The 19,768-nt window shown below is 38.0% G+C and overlaps 1 protein-coding gene across 7 annotated transcripts in view; it reads left to right on the top strand.

Moving 5' to 3' along the window:
* Positions 1–19,768, top strand: part of LOC105152182 (uncharacterized) — a 138,934-nt gene that overhangs the window by 56,601 nt on the left and 62,565 nt on the right. For 6 of the 7 annotated variants that reach the window (XM_087413408.1, XM_087413407.1, XM_087413406.1 and 3 more), the window contains one exon: positions 4,785–10,325. The exons of the other annotated variant lie outside the window; for it this stretch is intronic. In XM_087413408.1, the coding sequence (XP_087269534.1) occupies positions 4,785–7,294 (2,510 nt within the window). In that variant the 3' untranslated portion in view covers positions 7,295–10,325. Of the gene's footprint in view, positions 1–4,784; positions 10,326–19,768 lie in introns of those variants that run through there. 7 annotated transcript variants of the gene reach the window in all.

The raw sequence follows: 19,768 nt of genomic DNA, 5'->3' as shown, positions 1-19,768 counted from the left end.
TTTTTTTACATTGTGGTTGGACGTTACGAGATTATATGTAGTTACATATAAACATAAGAATTTGTTAATACAATAATAAAATAGAAATTGTATACCCGCTCTTTGAGTCTTAGTTAATTTTATGGAGTAAATCTTTTTAATTATCATGTGGAATATCGCTCAGCAATGCGAGCTTTTATAAATGATATATTTTATCTTTAATTTTTTTTATTTTTTATTTTTTTATTTTTATTTTTTATCTTTACAATTTAATATGAAACAATCATTCATCAAATCCGAGATTTTATGAATCGCTTATTGGTATGAACATACACGAGATTTCGCTCAAGTTTCGTCCTCGATTGCATCGCTACATACTTTTGTTGCTATGTTACATCCACATTACGTCGTCATTTTACATCTCGCATGACTCTCTTGAATCGAAATGCATAATAATCATTTGCATAATAGGAAGAAACAGCTTCGTAACAATCGCCACATTTTATCTCGCCTGCTTGCTCGCCCGGCTCGTATTCACGTCTGTTTCAATTGAAGTTGAGAAATATAACCCGTGTTTCTTCTCAGTCCTCGCGCACATCACTTCATTTTCAAACAATAACGCGTGAAGCTCTGCATAAAACTACGAGAGAATAACGCGTCGCTTTTAGCATCTGCATGTCTCACATCGCTCTCGCCATTTGGATTCTTCGGATTAATTCTTCTCATAAAAGCGAGTCTTTTGGACAAAGTTACAGAATGCAAATCCATGGTATCCCTTTTTTTGACTGTTGAGAATTTTAGGGCGCGTGTGCTGTCACAGTGATTAAAAGATCCGGAACTTTCTTGATAAAGAGTATCGGCTCGAACACTGCTTGAAAACAATGGGAATTAATTGTAACAGAAATACAGATACAAGATAAATGTTTTCATGATCATTTCTATGATTCACAGCATCTCCGCTAATACGTGTGTTTCCGGCGGGCAACGGTTCGCGAGCCGTGAACAATAAATCTAGGAAGAAAACTCGCCACGAGTCCATTACTGCGTCGCGACTCGCAAGTCTCTTAACCTTAATGAATCTTTGCTCGGTTGTCAACCGCCAGTGCATTTCTTTCAAAATAGCTCCTACCGCGCTACGTTTGAGACGGGTGTCTTTCGTTATTTCAACAAGACGTCACAAGACTCAAAGTGAAAGATTATCGTAGGATAGTTACATGTTTGTATGTGAGCGCTTTCGTATCAATTTTTAATATAAAACCGGGTCTAGATCAAGAACAAAGAAACAAATGAATGAACGATTCGCTTCAATGAATACGAACGGCGTCGTACATACTGGTTGCACTTTTTACATTTATTGAAGTAAGTTGTTCGTTCGTTCTCGTTTGCTTGATTTGAATTAGGATTAATATAACGTCCGCACTTTATCCTTGAGATACTTCGGATGTTTAAATATTTTACGACGTCTGTCGATTTCTAATAGCGAATGCGATCAATTCGGTGCATATTAAAACCGAACACAAATTGTGACGTAAAGATGTAGATTTAATATAAAACAGATAATTAATATAGAAAACAGATTAAACCGTGAAATCTTTATAAGTATATATTTTATAATTCAATATATTGCATTTTAATACTTTTACATTCATTGTCAGATTAAATCAGTGCTTTAATATGCGCACTGTGCGTTCAATCGAATTGCTGTAAGGCTTTCTAGTGCTATGAATAAAGATCTTATTTAATAATAAATTGACATAAATTTACGTGACATCCAAGCAATTGCACTCGTAAAATATTTGATATTTTAAGAATTTAATATAAAAGATTGATTCAACATTCATATATGCATATGCCGGGATGGGTTTCGGATGATGAAATTTGCAAAGGGCGAAGATTTAAATGCCGAATGCGCTCGATTCAAGCTGCCGCTCTGTGCAGGGACTCGAACGAAATTTCCTAGCACATAATATTCCCCGAGAAATTACTTAGGCGTCACCTGTCCCCTCGTTTGAAATATGCTAGCGGAAAACTGCGGAGGTCGCGGATTCGACCGTGCATTATGCAGACAAGTAACACGAGAGACGAAGAGACGGCGAGTGTGACGAGCCAAAAGAGTTCTGACCATCCCGTGTCGTGCGAGTATATACGCGAAGCATGACACGTGTATTTATGCGACATGACTGGAGAATACTGGCGCCTGCCGACTGTCGTGCAGCCTCGGGACATTCCGACACAGCGTCTCGCATTTTCGTCCTGACGTAATGCTCGTTCGTTACATCGTAATGAGGCACCGCAAGGAAAATGATGGGAAACGACGACGTCTCTCAAACATTCATAGATTGCGCACTGTTTGCCACGTTATTAAAATTATTACTTTTACATTTTATTTCGTACTTCAGTATTTTATTGCTAATTTCTAATTTTAAAAGCTCAACCTTGAGAGAAATAAAAATTCTGAAATTTTCTAAAATTTTTTGTAACTTTTCCTACAAGAGATCCTTATGATTTTTAAATTTTTGTAAAAATTCCTGAATAAATGTATACATTTTTCAATGTTGTTATAAATTTTTTAACTTTATTGTAAATTTATTTCTTATTTTAAGAAATACATTTTTTCCTCATGTTCGTTTAATAATCCTAATTAACGTGCGGTGCATTATTTCCTGAAAGATATGCTTGAAAATCTTTATTCCCATTTGAAATGTTGTCATGGGTGAACATCCGTCTCGATTACGAGATGGTAAGATTTCTCTCGGCTCTCGAAGCTCTCCGGCACTCGAGATGTCAGCGGTACTTCCGTCAGCGCGGAGCGCATATATGGCGCATTATGCATCACCTCGTGCATAACTGGCTGCACCTGCAGCTTGCACGAGCGGCTTTAATACCCGACGTCTACCGCGTTTACGGCGCCGACCGTAGAGATAGAAACGTCGATTGCCTCGATAATGCCGGAGAAAACGCGTACTCTCGACTAGCCATTATCAGGACGTTTTCTCGCGAGATATTGGGCGTACATACGAGCGTGGTGTGCATGTGAGCATGTGAATGGCAACATCCGCCGCGTGAATATTGTCTTCATTGCCCACGTCTACGAGTCTCGCATGAAACCTTACGCCATACGTACGCGAGCAGCATCTGAACAGCATTCGTGGTCAATTAACGTTATATGTCAAGTCCCGACTGGGAATTAAATGAAAACCTTATCATTATTCTTTTTACAGCTCGGCCCACTTTTGAATGCTAACCGCCATACGTTCGTACGTGCTAGCGGGATGATCGCATATCCCTTGAGCCGTTGGAAAAGTTTACAGAATTAATCGCTGACAGGCTACCTGGGAAACTTTAACCACGCGAAAGTGCCTGCCTTCCAGTCTTCCCACCTTCCCGTGAATTATCCTTCCTAATTACCGTGCTATTCTCATAAATCGCAAAGAAAGGCAGATCGTTGCCGTGCTTGACGAACGGTCGCTAAAGATAGCAATCAACGCTTAACGATAACCGATCGTTATAAGTACAGCGAACTGCAGCAGACCGATATCTTATACCTTACTCAAACGCGAGTGTCCGTCAGCACTCGGATATGCGAAGTGAAGGCGCCTCATACGTCACCCTTCGACGTTGAAAAGAAACGCTCCTCCTCCTCTCAGCAAGACTTCGTTAAGAGACTCTCTTTCTTTATTTCGCGAAGACGGGCCTTCATCGTTTTCGTGGGGAAGGGCCCGCTATGCTGGAACCTCAGATACGACGCGACGTGAATTGCAACTTCGTAACTGGATCCTCTTGCTTCGTGACGTATAGGAAAGCGGATGTGTACAGGAGGGACTACTTACTTAACGTTATCATCCTGGGTGGCTTACGTGTTCGTTTACATCGCGCTTGGAAACAAAAGTGGCATTGTCTGTCAGGTGGAAGATTTTTGCTATATTGGATGGGACGTTTATTCGAGAGTACTTAATTCTCTTTCTTCGCGTAGGTATGGAAGTAAAATACATAAACGTATTTCCGTAATATCATTTCGTCTTGACCGTAATGATATAGTCAAGTCTAATAGTGTGATTTTATCCGTTTATTCATTGAGGAGTTACTTAGAAATACTTAGCTATATTTTATTGCGTGACACACATTATCACTGTAATCTCCGGTAACTTAGTGCACTTTCAAGAAACAGGTAATTCGAGACATAACATAAATTAAAATTGTCGTCTTCAAATTTTGTAGATATTTACAATATCTCATTTTCTCAGATTATCGTCGCGTGACGATGAGTTATATCAGAGATATCAAATGGTGCGCGCCATAATATACGACATCGTCTAGCTTGACGATGATGTTAAACGAAAGTGCGGGCGAGTAGACGACGCAGACTATTGCGGCATCGTGTATCCTAGAAACGTATAAATTTATATGACATGGCTATTGCGCGTGTTTATCGTATTTCATCGAGTCGGCTATGGTCATCCTCTCACTCATGAGTGCACCTAGTGTCCCATAAATTTATGCAGCCTAGAGGATCGTGACGTTCGTAATGCCGGTAGGATAAATCAATCGGGCGAGAGTGCCGCGCGCGGTGCAAGAGAGGAATATAATAAAATTAAGAACAATTAATCACGACGACGGAGCTCATTACTCAAAGTATCAGGTTCTCGTACGCCGATCAAGTATAATTGGCTACTCTCTCTCTATCATCGGTCTCCTCTCCCATATCTTTCGCGCGTCATCGTGAGACGAAGGTTTCCACCATTGACTCGCAATAAACCTCGCCAGCTTTAATCGGTCATGACGACCTTCAAAATTTCTGTTCGCAGGCGGCCAGAATGACAGCCGGCCGCGGATATTCTCTCCCAGGATGGACTATGACGAGTGGACGCCGTTGGGACGCGGCGACCCTTTGAAGAACAATCCGACCTTCGACTACGTGCCACCGGTCCTCGACAAGGTACAATACTGGTTGGACTCGCAGCAGCACACAACGGAGCCGTCATCGAAGCGCGATATTCTTGTGTTGGGTGTGACCGCGAAGAAGATCAGCCCGAAGATACCCGAGCAGTTCCTCAAGTTTGTGGATGGTCCCAAGTTCACGCGAACCGGTAGTCAAGATTCGATTTCCTACAGGAATGACTTTACTGGCAGCACTGGCGCTGAACCACCTAAAATTGTGCGCACTACTAACTTCCGGAACGGTTTGATCGACTATAGAAATCAGAACAGACTACAGTCATTGCCGGCTAGTTATTATTCGAGCTCGTATTACAGTCAAAAGATAAAACCGTACACTATGATGATGCCGCCGCCGATGATTCAGAAGGCTGAAACGTCTACCAGTTTTAACGCTGGCACGTCTAAAGATAAGATACTCGGTTATCCGGATACATCATCCTCATTTAGCACGCAAACAGAGGAAGGCCCTGTTCTTCAGGATACTCAATATTACGGAACACCATCGAAAGATTATGGACGCTATTCCCCTGTATCTTCGTCAAGACCGTACTCCTCGAAGGCACCACCGAGCAAGGTCGAGACTATCAAGAGCGTCTACTTGCCGTCCACATCGCAGAATACGAAATCGAGATATGAAGCAACTACCGCACCGTCCGTGTCCTTCGAGAAGTCAAATCTAATATACCAATCGACGCAGACTCTGTCTGGCGGATGGCTCGGCAACAACGGACCCACTTCATCCTCCACAGTATTTCCTCTGGATATCAACCAGGTCACATGGCAGACTTCGGATTATTCTAAAGACCATTATGATCATCACGCCGCGGCTTCGTCCAATCAGGAGGTCGTTATCAGCCAGAACGCGAACATTATTGTGGATGCCAGTAAAAACGAAAATGAAGAAGTGGTCATAGGTCAGAAGGAGATCAGCACCGAGGCGACATCTTCGACGACGGAAAGTGTCGCACAAACTTCTACCGCTTCTACTACGACTACGGATTCCACCGAGCAAGAGGAAGAAACTACAACCGATGTGCAATCCTCGCAAAAGATGCATATTGTTGTCGCCAATTCGCCATTCAGTACTATAGATCTGGAAACACATAAAGCAAAGAAGGGTTCAGTTGCCGTGGTAATTCCGACGAATTACATTGAGAAAAATTTCTCTGCAAGTTCTTCGGATTTACCGATGCATAACATCGCTTGGGAGAATCTCACTACCTCTGAAATAACAAAGACGACTCATCAAGTGCCGAAGTCTCAATCGCAACCAATAAGGAACGCGATAACGAATTCGCCGATTCTCTCGGAGAATTATCCGTCCGCTTCCTCCGTGCCGATGAGAATGATACTACCCTCACAGCATCAGCCTCTGCATCCGCCATCTGCTCCAGTAATGCCACCCAGACACATAGATAGTTCCTCAAATATGTACGTCTCTCCGCAGGCGGCTCAATCCATGATGCGTCCTCAGATCAGACCGAACACCATGATACATTTCATCGGCAGCATGCGTCCCAGTTTCCGACCGTCCTCATCCGTATCGATGTCTCACATGTCGCCACCTATGACGCACCTGCATGCGCCGTCCATGAACAATATGATGGTACCATTGCCGAGCATGGAACAAACTCATCAACGATTACCTCAACCATTCCCCGTGACGTTCACCAACCCGCCATCGCCGTCGACTTTCAGCACGCAGATTCCTGAATCCAACGAGCAACTAATCGACCATCGACCGTCTCGATTACCTGCGACAACTGTGACCACCTCGCCGTCTTTCACATCGACAATTTCGACTATGGAGTACACGCCCACTATGGACACTATGGATCAGCACGAAAACACAAAGCCCAATCAATCGCCTCTGATTAAGATCCTCAATGTTGAAGAAACCTCGAAGATGAAGACGATGCTTACGCCGTCGTCAATGATCCCACCACGAACTACGACCGTTCCGAGTCTCACCACCGATCCTATTTTCTCTCATTACAAGCAACCATCCAAACCGATCCGTGGCCCAATGTATCTCATTATTCAGGGTCACTCAAAGGTAAAGACTTATAAACCCACGGTGAACAAACATGGTGTGCCAGTGGAAAACAACGAGATCATGGAGAGCGCGACCGAACGGCAACTGTCCAAATTGGAACAGTTAATTCGAGAAAACACAAAGAACGGCGCTGTCGATCTAGCTGCTGAGAAGAGAAAATTGGAAGAAAAGGCACGCGCTGAAAAACACGTTTCCTCGCGCAAAGAGACCCTCATGAGTCTGGTCGAAAGCGGTTTGAATGGCTTCACCGTACCATCATCGACAGTAGCAGAGGATGAACGTCGCATGTCTAATTCTGTTACGAGCATCGAGATCAATTAAAGATCCGCTGTTTTGCGACAGCTCTTGTGTAGGAGAAACAAGCTTGACAGGCGGATGCTGGCAGCTGAGGACATCCGTGGGAATCCTCGTTGCGCTCGTTGGCGGATGAGCAACCGCCATTCTCAGTAGAGATGAATTTTCTTAGGAACGATGTCGATTTATTCGTTGCTTATGCGCGGTTCGTACCGTAAGTCGTTAGGTGAAAATCGATGGCTGAATGTTGTTAGACGCGCAAGAGATGGGAACTCGAGGGATGTAATGGCTGACTCTCGCAGCATCCTTTTTCAGTGTAGGAGCTACCTGGGAGATATGCATAACCACAACACGTTGACAAACGAGGTGTCGAGAATTTGCGTTATTTATTTTATTTTCGTGATATTGAGTGCCTCTATATATTCTTTAATACTGAACAATCTAAACGAATTTATGTATTTATAGATTTGCTGATAACGGTTGAGTTATAGTACATGGAGATGAGTTTACGGTAAGCGGATATACGAATGTATGTTTATCATATTGATTATTTATTTAAATCATCGAAATAATTCGATGTTGATGACACTCATTATATGTAATTATTATAATTGTTATATTTCAATGCATACGTCATGATCATGCATAATTTAATTTTCAGATTTAATTAATCTATTTTATTATTTATTTCACTTAATATATACATATATATATATAGATTATTTCTTTATTTTATTTTATTTTACGCGCGCTGCGAAAGTGCATAAAATATTGCGTTGTAACAAGCGTTACTGCTGTAATTTGATTAGCAATGAGATTATATAATTGTGCAACAATTGAAATCCGAAGTAATTAGCGACGCAGTTAATGATGTCTTCTTTTTCATATCAATGATCATTATTATTATACGCGCTATACAGAACAATCGCGAATCATGCGCATGTTTCACGTGCTGAAATTTTTCAAATAATCTGCATTTGATTTTTTACGAAAAGAAAAATCATTCTCAGATTTTTTACAAAATCACGCTACGGCTGAGAATGAATTTATGGTCACTTTCTTAGTTTTTTGTAGTTGTATACGTGGGAAAATTGGTTTTACATCTTCATTATCGTCGCTTCAATATTCGTTTACCTTGCGTTTGCTCGAGATCGACGATTGTCACTCGCGGTGATAACAAACTCTTGTTATCACCACATAACAGAGGCTCAACCAGGCAGTTCTCTTTATGTCCTGCCATGCTTTCATCCACGATGAAAAAAAAGCGCCAATTTCATATGTGCCAGTATATATAATTACATTACATATACATAAATATATAAAAGTGTAGATATATACATATATATATGTATATAAATATATATATATACATATATATTTACACATGTTACACGTCTGAGCGGAATAAACAATCGTTCAACGATTCCGATCGCGCATTCGACCCGCTTGCGTCCTCAACGACAGTTATCGCGATCGCGAATGCAGCGAGTGTACGAATTCGCGTTTCACTCACTATTTTATGGCGTCACTCGATTCGTGTACGCGCTTTCTTCCACAATCTAAATATCGAACGAACTCGTTTTATGATTATCGCGGTGCGATATCATTGCGGAACGCTAGCTGCATAGCTATCAATGAGGGCGTAAAGCAGCATCTCAGATCGACTCTGGACCGGTCTGCGCGATTTAATTGCACCGCAAACGTGAAGCTTATTATCGTGCTACATACATACAATAATATTATTTATCGTACAACGTAAACAAAAGAAATACAGGATGTCTCAGAGGCAATAGATCTCTTCGACCAGATTGACGTTCCTTTTCTTTGTAATTTTATAACGGCTGATTATCAAAGTTTTAAAAATATTTATCCTTGATCCTAAATGATCGTTATCTTAATGAAATTTGATAACATTAGTATAAATATTACTGACGGTTAATTATGTAAAATCTTTTGTTGCTCATAATCAATTAAGGACTTGATATTGGAGCAGATATTTTATCCGTCTCTTACGAGAGAGAAAGCTTGCAACTTCCAAGACATCTTGTACACGTATGACGTCGATGTAATTTATAGATTCGTGGATGTTAAGAATAGATTTTCTCTTTAGCATCATATTTATTGCGCTAGATACAGAAATCAAAGGTGGAAAGTCTCGTAATCAATCGCTCCAAGTTACATCCAGTTTGTTTCATACACTTATTCGTGCTTATTTTAAGTTGACGCTTGATATTTGCGTTAAAATTTTTCGTCCTCAATTCCGTTTTTATTCACTACGATCTACTTATTTATTTATTACATTCATAAACATTGTCGCCCTATAGAACTTAAGTATTTGTCGTAGCCAACCACGAATCACCGGCAGCCAAATTTTTCGATTCTCGCTCACATAGATATCATCATCCTCTCTTGCATCGTTAAAATCTCTATTCATCCCTTAGGCGAATTCTCCATCGAACAATGAATTACATAAAGCATAAAAACATCGAACGGTATAAATGAGAATCGCAACGACTTTTTCTCCATTTTTTCCATATTTATAAGCTCAGAAAGGATTCCAACTGTCTTTGATTCGAGGTTTCCGCAATGTTCTGTAAAACACTCTACATCTTTAGGCGCTACGATATGAAACTTACATTAACACTAGTCTTACACTCTACCAGTTACCAAACATATCGCGTACGTACTAACAGTTCACAGACTATATCACGACCCTCTTGCTCGTAGCGATCGTAATTAGACATAGTCGAAGTTTCATGCACTCACACGCAATATGTATACTCACGCACATATACATGATATATAGATATATGCATATATATATATATATAATATACATTACATACGCGGTGTATTTATTTATATAAGAATAAATTATATGTATATTCGGCGATGTGAGCGCGCTCGCACGACATCGCGATCACCCTTACGCATTCGGCGTTACGTTCGCACGCGTTAAGTTACGTGCATTAAGTTTACGTACGATAAATTGTACCTGATGGTCACGCACGCATTATGTTGATTCTTCCCTTTTATTAATAAAGCATCTTATTATCAATCCAAGGATTCCTTCGAACCGCTTCAATCCCATACTATCGTTACCCTATTAAGGAGGGAAACCGACTGCAGGTTTAAAAAAAAGAGAATCGATCGCGACTATCAATTATACGATATTCAACAGCGCGATCGTCTATCAACTGTTGTAGTTATTTCCTCTGATTTAACGTGTGTTTGTGTGCGTGCGTGTGCGTTTGTGTATACGCTGTGTTGCACGCAGCAATCATAAATTACATTGGGACTTCGGCCCTCCGTATAACAGGATGCGGATCTGTCAAAGAGACCCGGCATAGACCAACACGCAACGCATCCAGAATCGACTACGACGACGGATGAAGTTATATCGATAACGATCTTACGGTAAAACAAGGGATCATAAATTTCGATATAGTCCGATGAAGTGCATCGGGATGGTTCATTAAAAGCGCTATTAAAATCGGTCATTAAAATCGTAACAAATCAATTCTTTGTATTCTAGTACGACAAGAGTTGGAAAGTGCATCGCATAGCAAATTTAATTTCGATTTATTCTATTTAAAAAAACATGGGGCTATAAAAAGAGTATAATTATTAATTTAATAATTATAAATTAATTTTTTAAAATAAAGACAAAGAAAGGGAGAGGGAGAATAAAAAATATAATACTCTGTCTGCTTAATTTATCAATTTAGTGAGTGCCCACGAAATATCATGGAAATTGTAATATTTAGATCGACATGTAAATATAATTAGCGATTGAACGGTATCAGCAATTAATGCAATGCTTTTTACGTGATAAAGCACGCGCGACCCATATAAACTTGCGTCGCTCGTTTATCTCGATTATCCTTAATTGAAGCGGTCAAACTGGTACATGAGAATGACAAATTTTCCAAGCGCGAATTGATTGCGTTTGCAATTTCACGCGGTGTTTGTGATTCCGTAAATTCTGCTATTATTAGCTCCCACTGGGTCTCTCTCTGATTTATGATACTGGCTCATTCAATAGCACCGTTTAACATAAATTTGATATCAAAGTGACTCCCTTTAGTATAAAATATTTTTCTAGAGTGTGCGATAAATTAATTAAATAAATTTCGCAATTTGTTTATTAAATGTGAAACTTGATTACAAACTAACGTTCCGTTACACTGTACTACATGCGTCATAGTACAGAGTAAACAGATGATATTAAACAGTCCATTATTAATAGCAAATTTTAATAATTTTATGAATTTAACCTTTTGTTTAATGAAAATTTTGTTTGAATGAAAACGAATTAATTATCCTACATATAAACAAAAATTAATAAATCTAATATTAAACCTTTAAATTAAATTATTATATACACATTTTTACATTTAAATGTAAAAATCGTAACTACATAATTTTAATAAATCACAAAAACAATATTATTTGCTACATTGGCTACATTGATTTCATTTAATATATTTTGTTAATTTTTTTAAGTAATTAAGAAATCACAAGAAGTTTCGATTTATTGAAATTATACAATTTTGTATCTTTTGGAACGTAAAAGTTTGGGGCGAGAAGAAACAAATTAATTAATTTACATAATTAATACATTTACATATTTTAAAATAATATTAATCTAAATTTTACTCTTGAAATAAACTTTAAATTTGAAATATGCTACAACAGCTCATTCGTTAAAATACGTCTGAAATATATAGAAAAAATATACAGAATATTCGGTATGTGTAACTTTATTAAATGTTAAACATTCCAAAATAATATCGGTTAATAATTCGGCACTCGATGTGTACACTTGTTTTTAAAAGTAATTATTTTTCTTATTAATTAATGCGGCAGAGTTGCTGTTACTAAAAGGTCTATCATTCGTATAATGACACTCGACTGAATAGATAGCAGTGAATTACTCCGTAGCTTGTATTACCTCTCGAAATGCCACAAGATAACGAATGCAAGCATATTTTCTATGATTATTTAACAATTACAAGCGGGCCCTTTAACAATTACAAGTCTGAGTGAATGAGGCCTTGGGAACGGGTAAGTCGGGGTGCATCGAAAGCACGAATTTGAAGTTAATTTATACTGTAATTTAATTTCAATGTCAGTAACATAAATCTTTCGAGGACAGGGGCCCTGGGTCTGAGGCCCGCGCGACGTGCTTGCTTCGGGGAGAAAAAAAAGTCGGCGAGATAAAACAAGGCAAGGATCGATAAATCTACTTTTTTATTATCAAAGTTTTAAAAGAGGAAAAGATTGATCGAAATCGCTATTTTATAATGAAGTTTTTCTCTCACACCGAGCTTCTATCGATTTTCTGGACTTTTAAATTGCTGTAATTAAGATTATTGCACAATATATGCTATAAGCTCATATCTACTTTCTTGTTTTATAATTAATTATGATTAATTATGACATGAGATTGTTTTATCTGTGTAAAAGAGAAAATATGAACTCATTAAAATTTCATATCCTGCACTTTAAAGGAAAGAAAAGACTCATGCATAATACGGCCAACTCCATCGTAATTTATTGAAAAAGTTTTTGTATATACGATAAGAATTTATGTATTATTATTACAAGGGAGAAGATGAAATATAATATAAATCGCATATAAACGATCTGAAAAAAGGTATGATATTGATATTTCGCATAATTGCTTTCTCATTTTTTAAATGAAAATCCATTATTTGAGTCTTACATTATATAAATTGTTGCTTAATAATTACGAGCGAACCTAAGCCTGGGTGAACGAGGTCAAATAATTATTTAATTTTCATATTCTCTATCGCTATAAACTACATATATTCATGTTAAGCTTCTCTACAAGCAGCTGTAATACCTGTATACTCTACCTCTAATAACCCTACTTAAACTAATATGTACGGAACATCCCAGGAGAGAGGAACAGTTAATAGTTCATGACCGAAACGATGACCGAGCCTTATCATTTCTCAAGACATCGACTGCTTTTCCGAGATCTCGTCTGTAATCTACTATGAAAAATGAAGTATTAAATGGTACCACGATGACTTGTTCAAGAATTCAGTAGCAAGCTTACGCGTGTCGCCAGTGAGTAATTGGTAAAATTAATCATAGAAGTAAGCGGTTTAGGATTTGTACGCGGAATTGTCGTGGATGTCTTCGTTTCTAAAGTAACGCCGAGGATTCGAGCAGATATAGCCTCCGCTCCGAGATTAATCGATGAAGCTTCGAAAGAGGGTGTTTCCTGTCAGACTGAAAAATTGCGTGATTAACGAGAAAAATGTTCCTGCAACAAAGTTCTTCGCCGAAAGGGACAGAAAACTGCAGCACCGGTATCTCGTCTTCTTTGTCATCGTCCCCTCTTTCAACCCTCGTGCATTAATATCTCTATGTTATCCTCGGACAAGTGGAGAGAGAGATGGGTGTATATAGTATAGTAGCGACTTTCAAAGTTGTAGAATATCGCTCATTCCGACTACTCTTTCTTGATTCCCGTCGGTTTTCTTGTCGAATCCAAAATAAATCTCATGGAAATAAAAAAAAATTTTACATTCTCCATTATTTATTTTTATATACACATGTAATACATATCTCGAGGAGAATTAAGCAAATCGGTCGTTGACTTTCTCCTGACTTTTGCGCATTATGGTTGTCCATCAACGTGTTAAATCTTTGCAACGCGTATCGTTCCCATCGGAAATGACGTCTCATGACATCCGACTGAAAGTGCCGGCGAAACAAAGTTGCAGTAAAATTGTACGGCAAAGAAAGAGAGAAGGAACGGGAGAAGGGAGATGGAAGAAAAGTCCATGGAGGACAGGACCGCTATCTCGTTTCTCTCCTGCTTTACCTCCTTCCCCTCCTTCTCTTCCTTCTCTTGCAATCTCTCACGGGCTTTTTCCGACGAAGTCACGCCTTGGGATCTGGTTCCCTTGCGCAAAAGCCCGCCATTATGGCGAATCGCCGCGAAGAGCGCGAATTAAGGACTCTTTCGAGGTCATCGAGCAATGCTACTTCTTACCCTCTTCATGTTTTTCAATTTCATATTTCACTCAAAATTCTCTGAGACTCTGAATTTAGATGATTAATAAACGAGCTTAATCCATTCTATTCTCGACTTCGCACAAAGTAATGTGTACAACTGGAGACGCTTTCTTCGTATTAGCAAACAGTATAAAGATAAATTTAAAATTTGAAAATTTCACTTTATCTTACTAAAGCTAACTTAACCTTTAATCTTTAAGTCAACTATACGTATATATAATATGCAATACAAACTTGAGAAACTGCGCATTCCAATCTCTGTGTTAATTTATATATCTATATAAATTACATCGAGAATTTTTATAGAGACGTGAAAGTGAGTGAATCACTCGTAGAAATAATAATTGGCAAGAAAAGTGTATTCTGTGACACGATTATATATATATATATATATATATATATATATATATATATAGATATATATATAATCGATAAAAGTTTGTTTCTGACGTGCAAATTGTATTGAGGAATTTTTTTCGAGGTCGAACGCGAACACAATATTGCAAAAGAGTCTTCTTACCGTTCTCACCATGTCATCGTCGATCTTCGTGTCGCGGACTGCCTATGTAAGGCTGTTCGGACCATTAAAAACGCTTCGGACTGTTAAAAGCGCCGATCTTGTTCGTTTTTAACACAAAGAGCGTTACATGGGTCGCTTCGAAGAGGACAATGCTTCGCTATATCGCCACCCACATGTGCGATTTTTCACACGCTCGGCGAAGAAATTCTTCAGTGCAATGAAAAATGGTCGGATTCACACAGGACAAGGTTTTTGTGCAGAGCGGTTTGTACAGGATGTTTCGATATTGAATGCATTTAGATAATGGACAGCATCGAGGATGCGATACGACCTCGCTTTATTGGTTTGGTGCAGAAGATTTATTTTGATTTCGAAGGAACAATTTTTTTAGAGTGACGATTTATTTAGCACGTATGTTTTAATAATGTGAAGCTAAAGTAATTTTTTTTAATTTTTTGTTCTTTATGATGATGGAAGTTTATGGTTTAATCACACTATGAAAGAGAAATAGAGGGTAAGAGTTTCAAGTCAACGCGATGCTTATATATTTTTTACTAACATTGGAACACAAAAATTTTTAATTCAGAAAATAAATCTATGATATTTCTATGTATTTTGATGTTTTAAAACCGAGTCCAAATTGTTCCATCATATCATAATTTTTTTTTTTTCAAAAAATATCTTGATTTCCAATATTTTTAATCTATCTGCTTGCATATTGACTTTACATACTTGAACGTTTTCATTAAACTTACTGTCTTTTACATCAGCTTGCATATTAAAAATCAGCATAAACGACTATAAAAATATTGGAAAAATCGAGTTATTTTTTGTCAATAGAGAAATTGTGATGTGATGTAATAATTTGAACATCGGATTCGACTTCAGAGCGTTAAAATGCATAAGAATATCGTGATCTAATTGCTGGATCAAACATTAAATTTTCTTTGTGCCTGTAATTAATAACTAAAATTTAGTATCTTTGATTTTGAATTTTCCACATAGGAAGACGCATTCTGGATATTCTGTACTTGTAGTAATTTGCCAATATAATCTCACATCGGTCTCCTCTCATCGTTGATTATTTGCAAGCGGGTTATTCGCGTTTCGTGGTTGTTCGGCACCTTAATCGGTGCCCCGAGTCGATATTAACAGATTGATTGCCGTGGCTATCAGGTTCGGGCAAGTTGTTTCGCCCTTTTTATGGGTCGACGGCCTTCGCGTGATGTGGGCCGCGTCATCCGTGTATAAAAGTAACATTGTATACGCTGTCGTATACGGCGAATGCATACTGAGCAGCTTAATGAGAAAATTTGAGGGACCACAAGACATTTGTATGTCCATCTAAGGTTCTTTGAGATTCGAGGAAAAGAATTAAAAGATGCTACTTCCAATTCTTTTATCATCACAGACCGCTTTGTTTCACAAAATATATAAATTCATATCACGTATTCTATTTTACCGAATCTAGAACTTACGAATCTTGTCACTTCATGACGATTCTTCCTTTACATTTCTTTAATTATATACGCGCCATCTCTTTTATTAACGGTTCATTATATATGACTTCTCTTTTCGATCGAGAAATTAAAATTTACTCGAATATTAAAACTAGTCCATCTTATCTGTGTCATCGTTATTTTTAGATTTATCGATATGATCGATCACTATTTCTGGCTCGGTCCTCCGTCTATCGATGCATAGTAATCTGTCACTGTTTATGCGAAATTTTACTCGCACAGAAAAATGTGGCTGTAATCACATCCGACTTAAAGGAGGATGTTGGACGTGAGAAAAAGTCAGTTTCGGTACGTCGACAGGTAGATAAGGGACCAGTGGATGGAAAGGTCACACTTGCCGACCTTAATGAAAGTTAAACCTGGCGATGGTGTGTATTCACGCCATTACCATACCGTTATCGACCTCCGCGTAAGCTTTAAAACCGAATGAGTCAATGACGAGCGTGAGAGAAATTCACTATTACATTATCGATAACTTCATGTTCCAACTTTTTTCTTTCCTTTTAATAATAAAATTATATTATTTTACTTCAATAGATTTATTTGCATGAAATAAGGGCTACAGTCCACTTGACTTAAAGTATTCTTTGGTTGGTCAATTATTAGTAAAATTCTTTCTTCTGATCAATCAAATGCTTCGAAGCATTTCTAACGTTGAATGAATTGCATCCCTTAATCGGAGGAATGAAGAATTTCAGTTTCAACAAATTTATTGATTCATCATTAAATAAGATTAAAATAACGATTATGAATCTTGGAATAAATCGTCTCCCGATCATTATTATAAGTAACAGAAATTCCAATTATTGGCCATTTAGATAAAGAGTTAAGCTTCTTAGTATAAACAATTCAGCTATTTCAATAAATTTGCAAATTATATATTAAACGTGAATTTTATATCGTTGCGATATCTTTGCGACGTTAATACATATTCAATGGAGAAACGAATTTTCAAGCTGTTGCGAGTGCCTCGATTCATGAGAATCGATCGAGCCGATTAAATCTAGAGAGCGTTATATTTATTTCTAGGCGATTCGATGGAAAAAGTCGTCCGGCCATTTGCGGTCGAGCGAATGCACCGGCTGCATCCTGTTGCAGTTCCATCTATCCAAAGTACACCCTGCCCTAACTTTTTACGAACGCTCTTCTAAGTAACATCACCCGCAATGCATCACCCATTTCTGTGATATCATTAATCAAGTCATATGTCGTTTCGATCGGAGACGCGGCGTGTTGGGGAACTTAAGGTCGAGCTCTTGCTCTTTTGTCTTGCTAAAATAGTGAAATTGATCACCATGCGAGTTCAATCTGGAACGTGGTAGTCTACGGGAAGTGCGCAGACCTCATTGCACTACTCGGGAAACTAGAAACCTCCGGAAAAACTAGTAACCCGATATCGGTGCCTTCGGTACCACGTCACTGCCGAGAACCCACGCCTCTGCGACACACACGTACCACATCCTTTACATCCGGTAATCTGTCATCTCGATTCGAGTACTTCGTACTCTCCGAGCTTTCAAAGTTTCAACACGTCGATGGCACGGCTCTGCAACGATCTTTTGGGAGCCGTTAGAAATCTATTAATAAAATCTTTTCTTTTTGTTAGAAAACTACCAATAAAATATTTTCTTCATCGCGTCCTATATTGGCGATGCATAGATTCGAATGTGAAGTTTTTCGAGGGAAACTTGATACACGTCGAAAGTGTCCTCGCCCGCGAATTCGTAGCGAATCTGCATAATCGTGCAGGAGCTTCCGTAAAACGTCGCATTTGTATGCAAATGTCATATTTCTGTCGCAAAAGGGAGCGCGATTTTGCGAGTTTATTGGCAGTTGCACTCAAGAAGATTGGTCGAATCCGATCGAAACTATCTTTACGGTATATCTACGGGGAAATATCTGTCTTTCGACTTTACGCCACGTACGATGCTACATGCGGGGTCTGAGATTTAGGTACTAATGCACGAACATTATTTAAGGTGGCAACGTCGACCGAATCTGCAATAGATTTTTGGAGCAAGTTTCTTCCGTCGCTTTGACGCCAATTGAATAATTAAAGAACCTCATCCAAAATGAACGATTAAAGATAAACAGAATAAGCAATTTCATATTTTTCACATCTCATCGCGTTTCTACTATTTCCATCCGTTCGAGATTTTTTATTCATTCTACACTTTTTTATTCGCGTGCATATAATTTACGGTTATGAGTATTTGCGCTATGTAATAAATACATTGTAATATGTCTGAAAAGATTACTTTGTTAGATTACAATATTATACTAGCCTAATTATTTTAGAAAATTAATTAATGACCTTAAAAAATTAGAGCGGAACAAAGTAAACTAAAATGAACTTGTTTGGCTTAAATTTTGTCTTACTTATTGTTTCTTTATCTATTATTGAATTGTCAAAAATAAATCGCAAACGAGTTCTTTGCTGTAATTAACTTAGCGGATAAATGTGAGGATACATTTTGTGTTTTTTTCTGAAATATCATAAAGTCTGAGAGAATGCCATTGTGTCGTCGTTTATCCATTGCAGTCCGTTAAATCGGGCTTTATGTTCATTGTTCGTGCAAAAGTTGGTTCGCGACGTAAAATTATGTTACGAGCGACTTGTGAAATTAGCCTGCGTACATGTCTTTCATCATCAATTAAAGCCTTGTAAAATGTATGACGACAATAAATTGTCTTTATCACCGCGTCGGCAATGAATAACAGTGCTCAAAGGACGATCGTGAGGGACATTATGACATAGTAAACGAGTCGATGAACAGTCAACAAGATCAGAGATTGTAGAGAAATATTGTACGATGGATGTAAGTCGTCGCGCTGTCTTGTACGCTTGCAGATGTATTAATTAATCGTCAAAAGACTGGATGAGACGCAGCTCTTTGATGTTATCTCTCATTTTCTTGTCAAAAATAAATGTAAATCGTTTTGTAAATTGAATTAATTAGATAAGAGATGCATGAAAAATTGAAGAGATAATTAAATGCTTCATTCTTGCGTCATCACGAAATGATAAGTGTGTATGTTAAAATAATTTACGCGTAAATTAATGTTATTAGTTTTATTTGCATCTCAATAAAAGATAAAACATAATTGTTATTTGATAATCCGGTTCTATAACATTTTGCAGAAGATTACAATTTATAGATTGATCAATTTGTATTCATATATGTCGTTATTCAGGAAAGTAAAATATATTTCCATTTGTGTGTGTAAATTTATAAAGCATCAATCCGATTTAAAGCTGATTTATAATGTATTTTAGAGTGCATTCCAGTATCCACACGAGTTCGTCTATTTGTACAACTGTAAATTCGTAATCAATGAGTACTAGAACAGTATATTTACATTCACATATAAATAAATTTATTTGATATCGATTGCTGTTTACAT

Source organism: Acromyrmex echinatior, chromosome 14 (genome assembly GCF_024713525.1).
Source record: "Acromyrmex echinatior isolate Ae372 chromosome 14, ASM2471352v2, whole genome shotgun sequence".
Taxonomy (NCBI): Eukaryota; Metazoa; Arthropoda; class Insecta; order Hymenoptera; family Formicidae; genus Acromyrmex; species Acromyrmex echinatior.
Note: the sequence above shows the minus strand (reverse complement) of the source record. Positions and strands in the feature narration are given on the sequence as shown.